At 63.0% G+C, this 11,846-nt stretch overlaps 6 protein-coding genes across 6 annotated transcripts in view; 3 read left to right on the plus strand and 3 right to left on the minus strand.

Moving 5' to 3' along the window:
* The window catches only part of MNEG_4628 (Inner membrane ALBINO3-like protein 2, chloroplastic Flags: Precursor), a gene marked incomplete at both ends in the record, with an annotated part of 4,602 nt that extends 4,084 nt beyond the window's left edge, over nucleotides 1-518 (minus strand). The window contains 2 exons of the mRNA XM_014046889.1: nucleotides 209-311; nucleotides 449-518. Of these exons, the coding sequence (XP_013902343.1) occupies nucleotides 209-311; nucleotides 449-518 (173 nt within the window). The remainder of the gene's footprint in view (nucleotides 1-208; nucleotides 312-448) is intronic.
* A 1,254-nt stretch (nucleotides 519-1,772) lies between these two features.
* On the plus strand, nucleotides 1,773-4,154 carry MNEG_4629 (hypothetical protein; the record flags this gene model as incomplete). The annotated part of the gene is made up of 4 exons (XM_014046890.1): nucleotides 1,773-1,775; nucleotides 1,925-1,962; nucleotides 2,121-2,715; nucleotides 2,961-4,154. 4 exons carry the CDS (start codon nucleotides 1,773-1,775, stop codon nucleotides 4,152-4,154), a joined length of 1,830 nt encoding a protein of 609 aa, XP_013902344.1.
* Nucleotides 4,155-4,917: 763 nt separating this feature from the next.
* MNEG_4630 (NADH dehydrogenase (ubiquinone) Fe-S protein) lies at nucleotides 4,918-6,929 on the plus strand (the record flags this gene model as incomplete). Its single annotated transcript, XM_014046891.1, has 6 exons — nucleotides 4,918-5,027; nucleotides 5,211-5,540; nucleotides 5,785-5,923; nucleotides 6,120-6,233; nucleotides 6,476-6,621; nucleotides 6,887-6,929. 6 exons carry the CDS (start codon nucleotides 4,918-4,920, stop codon nucleotides 6,927-6,929), a joined length of 882 nt encoding a protein of 293 aa, XP_013902345.1.
* A 1,083-nt stretch (nucleotides 6,930-8,012) lies between these two features.
* MNEG_4631 (hypothetical protein) lies at nucleotides 8,013-8,850 on the minus strand (the record flags this gene model as incomplete). Its single annotated transcript, XM_014046892.1, has 4 exons — nucleotides 8,013-8,111; nucleotides 8,296-8,340; nucleotides 8,472-8,567; nucleotides 8,749-8,850. 4 exons carry the CDS (start codon nucleotides 8,848-8,850, stop codon nucleotides 8,013-8,015), a joined length of 342 nt encoding a protein of 113 aa, XP_013902346.1.
* A 652-nt stretch (nucleotides 8,851-9,502) lies between these two features.
* MNEG_4632 (putative (di)nucleoside polyphosphatehydrolase) lies at nucleotides 9,503-10,758 on the minus strand (the record flags this gene model as incomplete). Its single annotated transcript, XM_014046893.1, has 5 exons — nucleotides 9,503-9,760; nucleotides 9,959-10,042; nucleotides 10,256-10,357; nucleotides 10,454-10,534; nucleotides 10,723-10,758. 5 exons carry the CDS (start codon nucleotides 10,756-10,758, stop codon nucleotides 9,503-9,505), a joined length of 561 nt encoding a protein of 186 aa, XP_013902347.1.
* Nucleotides 10,759-10,916: 158 nt separating this feature from the next.
* MNEG_4633 (carbonic anhydrase) overlaps nucleotides 10,917-11,846 on the plus strand; it is a gene marked incomplete at both ends in the record, with an annotated part of 2,656 nt that continues 1,726 nt past the window's right edge. Inside the window, one exon of the mRNA XM_014046894.1 lies at nucleotides 10,917-11,405. Coding sequence (XP_013902348.1) covers nucleotides 10,917-11,405 — 489 coding nt within the window. The remainder of the gene's footprint in view (nucleotides 11,406-11,846) is intronic.

The following is an 11,846-nucleotide window of genomic DNA, read 5'->3' on the forward strand; positions in this document are numbered from 1 at the left end:
GTGATGCGTGGTTGCGGCCGCCCGGCAGGCAAATGTCGTCCGCGGGTCGGCGTCGTGGCCGCAACCGCCTGCAAGATGCAAAGTCATGGCCCCAGCATTGGAGGTTCTGCTCCATAGCAATAAGCCGCGACGCGACCAGCACTGGATGGAGCCCAGGAGCGAGGCATGGATGCAGCGCTGCGCAGCTGCGGCCGCCGCACATCCACACCTGTGCGCTGAGGTCGCCAGGTGCGTCACAGCCTCGTGCTCCGCACCGCTGAAGAGGGCACGAACGCGCACCGGGCCCCTCCTAACTAGCGGCTGGACCACGCCTGCAAAACGAGGACAGGATGGTCAGGGGTCGAGTGCAGTGTGGCACCACATCTAGTTTGGTGTCTCCACCAAATGCGGGCCCCTCGATGCCCGGTGCGACATCAGATACTAATCTTGGCATTGCTAGTGCCCTCACCTCGCCGGTTGGGGCCTCGCAGGAGGGCCCCGGCTGCTGCGGGTGCCCGCGTCGCCAAAAGGCTGGCCATGTTTCCAGGTCGAGAGATGTGGTCGAAGAGGAGACAACCAATGCAAAGATACAATTGAACGCCTCGCGGGTTGAATCGGGATCGGGGCCTGGCCGTATTGACTTCAACCTGGCCCCCTGAATGGAAATGGCTCGCCAAGGGCGTAACAGGAGCGCTTGTTGTTGATTAAGAAACAATGGACACTGTCCTGTCCAGCAGATCTGGGTTGGGGCCATGTGGTTGCACCTGCTGGGGACGCACGCCAGACCACCTCCAGTGTCAGCAACATGGACCCACCATGGTATGGGTGTGTATGCACCACGACCGCTAGATCATAAGTTCCTGCCAATATCAATGTTTGTGTGTCTGTCTTTGATGATGTTTGGCAGCTGGGCTCACAGCGACAAGCACTGGCATGTGACACGGGTTCCAGCCTTGCACACACTTGCGGGCAGTGGAGTATACTACGGTACATTGCCGGCGCCAGTGCAGCCCTATTGACAGATCTGAAGCGGGTTCTGCGTTGAGGGTGCGCTGATGATCGGGGCGCAGCGGCGTTTGAAATCATCAGTATGTGAGCAGCCCCCAAAAATAAGGAATGTGATGGCTACCTGGGCACTAAAAATTCCTTGAAGACAGTTGTATAAGCAAAACAGGCTTGGTGGCTATGCCAACAGACTGTGCCACATGCTGGGCCGCCGCTGGCTCTGGCCGGCCCGCAGGGGTTTTTCACCGTTTCAAGCAGAGCAGTACGCCAGCAGGAGGCGTGGCAGTTTGGAGCGTCAAGCCGGCACAGGGACCGCACAACCATAAATGCATATTTCTTTACATTTTATTCTATCAATAGCCTTCTAGAGGGCTTCCCACACGTGCGATCCACTTCGTCCAGCAAGTAAACAGCCCACGATCAGCAGTTCGGCCAGCTTCTTTCTACTTCGAAGCATTCGATTATCCTGAATATATGCCAGTACAGCCAGAAGAACAGCGCTGACTGCGCACGACCAGGCACCAGCTGTGAACCTAGTATAGAGGACGAGGAAACAAGTGGTTTGCGTGGCAACAGGTCATAAACTGTGCTTGGTTGTAGGTGCGACCTCGAGCGCCATGCGGAGCTGCTGTCGGTGCAGCATACCCTCGCTGCCCTCTCGATGCAGTGCGTGCGCGGCCGTGCGATTGTGCGGGCCGCTCATGCAAGTGCTCATTATCGCGATGATGTATTACACAGGTGGGCCTGCGCCGCGGTAGACGCGGCGAGCATCAGGCGACTGCCGCAACATGGTGGGTTTCCCGACACACGACCCCGCCGCGATGATTTCCGGCACACCCTTCCCCTTCCCGCACTGTCCAGCGCTCATGGTGAAACCTGAGCATTGTGTACAAACCGTGCGCAGGAATCCCCGTCTGGAAGCGGCCCACTACCGCCGCAGGCGCACCTGACAGCCCCAGAGTGGGGCAGCACTGCCTGGTACGCAGGGCAAGCATGCGACATCGAAGGGCGGGCAACTGCCAGCAGACGCCGCCTAGACCCGCTCTGTGATCCCATTGAGCTTGAAACGTGCCACATTGCTGCGTGTTCCGTCTATCTGACAACGGTTATTGCATCGCCCTTTTCCGCACCATCAGGGATGCTCTCGACCTCAGCCCAGAGGAGCTCACCCTCCTCAATGATTCGTTGGGCCCTAGCGAAACAGCAGCAACGCAGCAGCAGCAGCAGCAGCAGCAGCAGCAGCAGCAGCAGCAGCAGCAGCAGCAGCAGCAGCAGCAGCAGCAGCAGCAGCAGCAGCAGCAGCAGCAGCAGCAGCAGCAGCAGCAGCAGCAGCAGCAGAAATGCCAGCTGCAGTACCAGCAACTCGATCCCAACCTGCAGGAGCTGTCGATGGGCCTCTCCTCAAACGAGACCCTGGTCGTCATCTCGTGCCTGCACCGCGCCGGCGCCGGCGGGCCCCAGCCGCAGCCCCAACAGCCGCAGGCGCGCCCGCCGCGCCCCTCGCTGCCGGCGCTCGACCTCTCGCGCGCCCGCGCCGGCGGCGCGGGAACCCTGTTCGCGCACAACCTGCCGGACACGCCGGCTGCGGCCGTGGCCGAGGGCGAGAACGACGAGGCGGCGCGGCTGGACGTGTCGCAGCGGGAGCTCGAGGCGGTCATGGCGCGGCCGCTGCATGCCGGGGCCCCTGTGGTGGACAACCGGTGCTATGTTTACAAGGCCGTTACCCCGCAGGTTTGTGCACGGCTCGCACAGTGAACACAGCGGCGGCGCGCCACTTCCGATCATCACATTGTCATCATCACATTTAACTCCCTGGTGCCTTGCGCTATCCTGGCTGGCGCATGGTTTGCCGGTGCCAGCGAGGGCTCACAAAAGCTGTGCTGCTTGCACTTTGACCATGCCCTCTGCCCTCCATCACCAACCGTGCGCTGCACCCTGCTCGCTGCTGCCCGCCGCGGCCTCAAATCGCCCCCCAGGAGGCCCGCGAAGCCGAGGGCCTCATCTCGCGCGTGCCGGCCCCCGACGCCGCCCGCGTCCGCGCCATGTGGGACGCGCTGCTCGTCGCGCGCCGTGACTGCGAGGCCATGGCCGCGCGCGGCGTGCGGGTGGCGCGGGATGTCAGCAGGGACTGGCAGGAGACCGTGTCTGACCTGATTGACCGCGTCGTGGCGCAGGACAGCGAGATTTTGGCGCTCAAGGGCGACCTGAAGCAGGCGCACGCGGCCGCGGCGGCCGCGCAGGCGGCGAGCGCGGCGCCGCCCGCGGAGGAGCTGCACGGGCAGGTGGCGCGGCTGAAGCGGCACAGGGACCGGCTGGTGAGGGACAATGCGGACCTGGCCGCCGCGCTCGGCGAGGCGCAGGCGGCTGCGGGCGCGGCCGCGGCCGAGGCCGCGGCGGCGGGCAAGGCACTCGAGGGCGTGCGGGCGCACGCGGCCGCCCTGTGGCAGCAGCACACGCAGCTGCTGCGCCACCACATCAGCGCGGCGGCGTACGCAGAGCGGCTTGAGGGCGAGGCGCGCGTGGCCGCCGCCATGGCGCAGCAGGCGGCGGGCGGCTGGGGCGGAGGGGCTGGCGCCTTGGAACAGGCACCGGGTGCGCTGCAGCCGGTGCCGCCGCCGAGCACGGCGTTAGGGGCCACGCGCAGTGGCACGCCGCCGTCGTGCGGCAGTGCTTACAGCACCGTTGCTCAGTCCGCAGCAGCGGCCTCGCAGCAGGCACGGCGCGGCAGCCCACGCGGCCCCGGGGCCCGTGGCAGCCCCCGCGCGGTGAGGGGCACCCCTGTCAGCATCACGGGGGCTGTCGCCTCCCCGCGGCTGGGCTGCAGCAAGCTCGGCCTCCCGCCCGCTGTGAAGGACCGTCTCGACGGCGGCAGGCACAGTCCCGTGGAGGGTGGCGCGGTCACCGCTGCCGCTGCTGCTACGGCTGAGCACGTCTCCAGCAGCGGGGGCGAACGGTGGGTTGACCGTCCCTCGGACGAGTTTGACCACCCGGCGGACGACCAGGCGCCTGCGTTTGGCTCTGGGCTTGGCGGCAAGCCCGCGCAGCCGCAGCAGCAGCACCTGGGCCAATTCAACTGGCGGGAGGACATCGAGGCATGCAGGGCGCAGCTCAAGGCGGTCAATGCATTGTGCGGTGTGTGGTGCGGGGATGGCGCGCTGCGCGCCGTCTGATCAGCATCTGGCTGGCGGCGACTCAGGAGCATGCGATGTAGGCAGTTGAAGAGCGAGCAGCACAGAGCAGGCTAGTTGGAGTGGGTGGGATCGAGTTTGTCAGGGGATTGCGACGAAACATCCCTTTGTCAAGTTGAATAACGCATGGAATCAGCGAGGCTGGAATGGTCATGGAGGCGGAGGCGGTTTGCGCACGCAATCTGCGCAGCAGGTCGTGACTGCCGAAGCGTATCAGAGTTTTGTCGCTGCCAGTGGGCATGATCAAGTGTGTTGTGCGCCGTTGTCGACACGTGCAGTGTTCGCATCCAAGCGGGTCACCACGGCACATGAACATGACAGATCCACGGGCTTTGCACACATGGTCAACAATGTGTTGTTGCATGGTCAACGCAAACACTGTGTGTAAACAGCACATCGCCTGGAGTTCAGTTGTCAAGCGTTGAGATGGCATGCATGCAGCTGGCAGCGTCTTGCATTTCGCGGCAAAGGGCAGCCTGCTGTGGTGTGGGCCTGGTTGGTGGTGCTGTTCACACTGGGCGGAGCGCGACACTACCGAGCACCCAACCAGCGTCCCTCTCATGTGCTCTTGGCCAACCACCCCTCGCCCTACGTCGAGCTCTACTAATTGACAATTTTCTTCATAAAGACGGTCCATACACGAAGCAGGCGCAGCGGGCGTCATATCCACAGCCCGACCCCCGATCTAAGCCCTTACGCGGGCTATCACCACTTTCGCCGGTTCTCCTTGGAGTTGTGTGGTGCGATGCTGTCGCAGGGGTGGCAGGCGGCCTCTCTGCTGCTCCCGGGGCTGCAGCGTGCCACTGCAGTCTGCAGCGTGCTTGCCAGGGAGCTCTCTGGAGTTTCTGGAGCGGGGTGAGCCCATTGATTGGGTGGATGTGCGTGATGGGGGTGTTGTAGGGCCCAGATCATGTTGCGAGTAGGTCTTCAGGGCCTTGGCTTGCCTGCTGCGCTTTCCATTGTCAGCACCGAGCTGTCTAGGTGCGTCTGGGGCCCACTGCTGTCAGCATACCACATACGCCTCGCATGTGTTTGCAGGTTCATCGGCGCGCAATCGCCGCAGCAGCAGCAGGCACAGCAGCACGTTCCGCAGCAGCAGCAACACCAGCAGCAGCTCACCACAGCGCCCCCCTCGGCACTGGAGCAACGTCGCGGCTTCGCGCTGGCAATCGCGCGGAAGCTGGAGGGCCGCAGCTACAACCTGCGCAACGATGTGGTGCAGGGCCACTTCGACGGCCTCGCTGATTACCTAATCAAGGTGGTGCCAAAGTGGATCAAGTTCGGGGTGGCGGGACCGCCGCAGAGCAACGACACTCACAACGAGCTGACTGTTTACACTACGCCCGAGACACTGCTGCCGCTGGCCAGGTTGGCGAGGCAGGCGGGCGCAACAGCAGCAGCCGCGGCTTGGCTGCGCCCTGCTGCACATCAGCCCCCAGTTGGCCGCCAAGACAGCACTGGCTGCTGCCTGTTTGCGTCGCACAAGCACACACGCCGGTGCTGGCAGGCTGGCTGTGCTGCGGCCCTGTTTCCGAGCCGGCAGTGCTGGCATCGTCCAGCGACCTCGGTGACGTCAGCTCAAGCCGCCTGCTGCACCCCGGCGCCGCCGCAGGTTCCTGCGTGACCACGTAAACACGCAGTTCAAATGTCTGATCGACGTCACCGCCGTCGACTTCCCGGAGCGCCCCGCGCGCTTCGAGGTGGTATACCACCTGCTGTCCCCGCGCTGGAACAACCGCATCCGCATCAAGGTGGCCGGCGCAGCGCGTGCCCATGGCTGTGCAATAGGACGGCGGCATATTCTGACACGGCTATTCGATGGTTCGGCGCATGGGCGTGGGGGTAAGGGGCGGCAGACGAGGAAGGCATGCCAGGTCCTGTGTCATGGCACGCCACGGGACCAGCAAGCCCAGCCCGCCCGCATTCATTGCATGTCGCCCATCCCAGGTGTGCGTGGACGAGGTGACGCCGGTGCCCAGCATCTGCAGCGTGTACCCGGCCGCCAACTGGTTTGAGCGCGAGACCTGGGACATGTTTGGGGTCTTCTTCAAGGACCACCCGGTGGGTGCGGGGCGAGACGGCAGCGCTGGGCCCGGCTGCTCGGCTCGACGATTGCAGGCGGAGGGGCAGCAGTCGTGCGTTTTTCGCAGACCCTGCACTTCTTGCTCTTTTGGGGGTTGATGCGGTCGTTGCGCTGAGAAGGCCGCAAATCTAGCCGCATAGCTTGCAGCTCGACTCTCATGGTCCCCCTGTTGCACTGCGGGTTAGTACCCTCGCACCCCCCCTACCACCGCGCCCCACAGGACATGCGCCGCATCCTGACAGACTACGGCTTCACGGGCCACCCCCTGCGCAAGGACTTCCCGCTGTCGGGCTACACTGAGGTGCGCTACGACTACGCCAAGAAGCGCGTCGTCAGCGAGCCTCTGGAGCTCAGCCAGGAGTTCAGGTGCGGCTCGGGGGGCGGGTGGCTGCGGCGGGAACTAGGGGGTTCTGGGTGGACCGATGCGCAGCACCTGAGGGGCTGTCGAGTGCTCTCTTGCACGGCGCAGCCAGAGGCATCCTGCCACGCCGAGCGCGCTGTGTCCCTTGAGTCGAGCTTGCTGCGGAGCACGGCGTGCTTTGCTCAACCGCCTGCCCAGCCCTCGAATAGTCCCTGGAATAGTCAAAGCCACTGCTGTCATCACCAACCCCGCATCCTTTCCACACTTCAGGTACTTTGATTTCCAAAGCCCATGGGATACGCTGCCCCGCTAGCGGGGTTGCAGCTGAGGGTGAGCCAGGGAGATGCCCGATGCATTCGAACTGCAGAGGCTGCAACAAGCAGCAGCACAGCGCCAGCGCGCTGCTGTGAGCGGTGCTCTTGAGCAACCCCAACTAGTTACGTCTGCATGCAATAGATGTTCCCAAGTTGGCTGTTTATCTGATGGACGATTGCACGTAGCAGGTTGTAAGCTGTCTCATGGCTTCAGCTCTGCATTTGATATGGTGGCTCTTGTGACCAGCTTTCGTACGAGCCAGCCAATGGAAGAATCATCCATGTCGCCGCACGCGTGCAGACGTCCGCCCGAGAGGCTGTGTGCTTTACAATTTGTATCTTAGGAACAGGCATGGCGCACAAAGGGCATGGCAACGCTGACGCGCCGTGAACAGAATTCCAGCATCCAGCCACCCCACGAAGGGAAGGCGGGCAAACAACGGCGCCACCGGTGCCGCAAAGAAAACCCAACAGCGCGCAATCCACCCTGCGCGCCACTGCTCACATGCTGCTGTACCCCTGCAACGAGCAGAAGAGCTGCTGCGCCAGTCCTCCTGCCTTGATTCAATGGTAATTGCGGTCTCTGAAGCGAGCCACCCAGCCAAATCCGGCGCCTCTCGCAGCGTCAGTGGGGGAAAGCGATCAATCGTCGTACACACTGCAGACGCGCGGGGCATGAGCGGCATGAGCGGGCGAGTGAGGACGGGACAAGTGAAGTGTTAACATTGATATACAGTGTATGCTCAATGAAAGGGCGAGTAGGGCTGACCCTTGCGGATGAGCCTGCCGCTCTCATGCAGGCGACTGCCGGTTTGACGTGTTCAAGACACTCAGTGCCACCTTGCACCCACCGGCATTCATCAGCGTCGGGGTTCTCGCCTGCTCATACATGGTGGAATGGGGGGGGGGAGCAGCAAAAGCGTTGGAAGAGATGGCGGCTGAAGCAAGGATGGAATGGACGCGGGTAGGGACCAAACCCACACCAGCTGCCCACAACTGACTTGGGGCAGCAAACGAGGCCAAACAAGTGACCCATGTGTACTCCAGGAACAAAGTCCCCGACTCGTCCTATACGGTGGCGTTCATCCACCCTTGCAACAGCCCTGCCGCATTCGCCCCGTGCCATGCTGGCGCTGCACACCGCAGAACTGCTCGAGGGGGTCGTTGGCGTTGGTGGCGGCCTGCAGTGGTGAGGTAAGAGGAGTACCAGGCAGGATGATTACCAAGACTCAACAGGACGATAGGTGAGCTGGCTGAAAAGGGTGCCTCAGGGCGCATGGAACGACTGGGCGCATTGAATGCGCCAGCAACTGCGAGGTTGGACTGTGCCGCGCCAGCGCTCTGCGCCTCCCCCGATCAGCTCACGTCCTGGTCCTTCTTGTGAGAGATGGCAGCGCTGATCTCCTCCACCTGCACGAGAAGCGATCCTGTTGTTCTGAGTGCAAGTGGCAGGGATCGCAACACGTCCGCGGGCTGGTTCTGGGCCCATGATGCCTTGGCGTCCACCCGAGCCCGCCATAGCAATTGTTGTCCCAACTCACGTTGTCCCAGGCAGCGGCGCACTCGCCAACAGCACCACCCTCGCAGACCTCCTCTGCCTCCTTGATGGCGTCCTTCAGGATCGCCTGGGCCTGCTCCTGCGGTCATGCAGGGCCCGCAGATAGGGATAAGAGCTCCAGAAGACTTCAGAAAGGGGGCGGGACGACCGGCAGACGCCTCGTTGATGCTCCCGGGAGAGGACTTTGTGCAAGAGCTGACCCTTGCCACGCGTCGTGTGCAACCCACCGCCCCCACCATGGTCCGGCGCAAAAAACTTACCGGCTGAGCACTCATGCGCACGACGCGCATGGTGGGGCGCGCAGCGATGCGCACACCGGACTTGGCCACGGGCCGGACAGTCGAAACGCGAGCACACAGCATCCTGGCTGCTTGAGAGCTGTTGAAGACGTGTTTAATCTGCGGGTGAAAATGTGGTAGTTCCGAAACAGGCCTTGCTTTTGAACTCGGCCTGCAGAAGCTGGCACTCGGGTTCCTCCTCGAACGCAAACCTGTTCCTAATCCCCCGGGGTCATCAGCGAGCACACATGGATGGTGTTCACATACGACGGAATTTTGTACATCAACAGCACTCGTCACAGTCACGATGCATCACATGTCGCTCAAGGGCGATTGCGCTGTGTGGTCCATGCACAGGTCAAAGCCCCTGCATCAGCGGCTGTAATGCATGCACGCTGCGCGAAGCAGCAGGGATGACACAGCGAGGCGGGATAGGGCGACCTTATCTACATCTTGAGCAAAACGCTGCCCACGTGCACAAGTGCGTTTGATAATACGCATGTGACGCGGCATAACAGGGGCACGGAGAGACGGAACCCGCTAATTGTAGGCAAATGATACACACTGACATACACACCACGCAGAATGATACGCCACCAAGTTGCACACTGAGCTGACTTCAATTTTCAGTGTATTGGCATCTTTTGGTGTCGGGCAAATCAGTCGAAGCGCGAAGCCAGCCCTGCTGTTCAAGCATGAACGACGCCTTCTGGGGACGCTTGCTGAGCAAGCAGTTTCATCCCCCCAACCCCCCCTCGGCCTTGAGGCGCTCTATGTGTGGCCCAAGCTCCGCGGCCACGCGCTCGTACACCTCCCGCTTGAATGAGATCACCCTGGACGGCAGCTCAGCAAGTGGCATCCACTGCCAGTCCTTGAACTCACGATGCTCTGTTTCCAGGTCGACCTCGGCGTCGTCGCCAGTAAAAGCAAACAGGAACCAGCGCTGCGCCTGCCCGCGGTAGCGGGCCCACGCGCCGGTGAAACGGCTGCGCACCTGAAGGAGCAGATGAGGACCAAGGCGGCAGGCAGTAGGGGCGTGAGGGTGCTGAATCAATCCCAGTCCATGCAAACGTGGGAGTGTGCGTGCTATGAGTTTCATGATGCCGCGTGGCAGCTGAGGTTGACCGCCGCCCTTCACAGGGCCAGCCAGCTCTACCCGGCCACTCCCAACTCACTAGCAAGAACCCCGCACCTCGGTTGGAAACTCGTAGGCCACCCAGTCATCCAGCTGCGCCACCAGCCGGACGCTGCTGATGCTGACTTCCTCCTTCAGCTCCTGCAAATATGGCCAGAGTTCGCGAGCATGGAGGTGTGCCCGGGGTGTTTGTGCTGCCGCAGGCATTGGCGCTGCGACTGATGCATAGCAGGGCAAGGCCGGACGGCAATAAGTCACATCTGCCCTTGCACTGCACTTTGGGACGTGAAAGGTGCGGGTCCCTTCGAGATGCGTGCCGCACGCCCTCAAAACGCAGCACGGGTGTGCACGCACCCGCACGGCCGCCTCCAGCGGGGCCTCCCCGGGGTCGATGCCGCCCTGGGGCATCTGCCAGCTGTCAGGGAACGGGTCGTCCAGGCGGCGCGCCGCAAACACCTGCGTGGTGTGGCGGGGTGGCTGGAGCGCCCGCGTGGCCACCTGCCGCGCTTCGTCCAGGTGGAAAAACGAGCTGCGTGAAAACTAGAAGCGCACCAGCCCCTTCTTGTTGACGACGCAGATGCCGACGTTGGGCCTGAAATCGCGAAGCTCGTCAGGGAGCACAAGCTCCGCACCCTTCGCAGGCAGCACGCGCACTCGTGGTGCATGTCGATGTGTGCTGCGACTGCTGGTGCTGCTGCGTCTGTGCCCCCATGTCGCCGAACGTCGCAGGATCGAACGCATTGTTTCTCGATAACAACATTTGCAACGTTGCCGACCAAAGTTCACACAAATACGAGCTCGCGCGGCGGGAGTTACCCCACTTTCCGGTACCACACCTTGCCCCACCGCGCATTCATCAGCGCGTCACGCTATCCAATCAATATCCGATTCGAATTTTATCATCATCGCCGGATCGATAGCTGGTCTGCTGTGCTCCTGAACTGTAGTAGACCGCAGCTCGAGCAGCGTCGTCCGACTCAAGCGGGGGCTGCTTGCGCCCACCAATTCAATCATAATGCAGATGAACAGGACGTCGGCCCAGTGCCGCACTTTCCGGGGGCCAGGGCGCGCCTCACGGAGGAGTGCAGTGGTCTTTAGCGCGGCGTCGGAGCAACCCACGCTCTGGACGCCGCCGGCCGCCGGCGTCGCCCAGCCGGGGCCCATCCAGCTGGGCCGGCCCGGCGAGCCTGGCGGGCCGACCCGCCGCGGCTTGATGCAGAGCCTGCTGTTGGGCGGCGCCATCGCTGCTTGCCCCTGCTGCGTCGGCGATGCACAGGCGTCCGGCAACGCCAAGTTTGACTACGGCACTCTGTCCGGCCCCATCAGCTGGGGCGGCACCTGCAGCAGCGGCCTGCGCCAGTCGCCCATCAACATCCCGGCCAAGGCGATCAGGACCTCCACCACGACGCGCGCGGCTGCGGCCTGCAGGCCCGCGCAGGTAGACGTGCGCGGCTACAAGCCCGTCAAGCCCATGATCCTCAACACAGGCGTCGGCACCATGCAGGTGCGCGCACGGGCAACGCCCACGCGCGGGCCGCAGGTGGCTCGCTGCTCGCGCGCCCGCGCGCACCAATGGGGTATCAAACTATGCAATGTGCGACGGCCTGCAAGCGCCTTCAAATCCCCGTGCGCACCGTCGATGCTAGCGCATGGGTTCGCCACCTATTCTGGAAGCTTGTCCGCACACTTCTGGATGCTGTGCGGCAGTACAGCGGCACACCGCTGTAATACCAATTAGCTCCCGATTTCTTACCCTGCATGAAACCCCCCGGCGCCCGGACCCACCACCTAACCATCCCCCATCCGTCATCCTGCTCTGGGCACGTCGTCCTGCCTTGTCGCTCTCACAAGTCAGCGCCTCATCAATCGCACATCGCACCACCCAACCCGCCGCAGAGCACCACAATCCCAGCACCCCTGCGCACACAGCCCCCTGCCAACCACC

Source organism: Monoraphidium neglectum, assembly GCF_000611645.1.
Source record: "Monoraphidium neglectum strain SAG 48.87 unplaced genomic scaffold scaffold00653, whole genome shotgun sequence".
Taxonomy (NCBI): Eukaryota; Viridiplantae; Chlorophyta; class Chlorophyceae; order Sphaeropleales; family Selenastraceae; genus Monoraphidium; species Monoraphidium neglectum.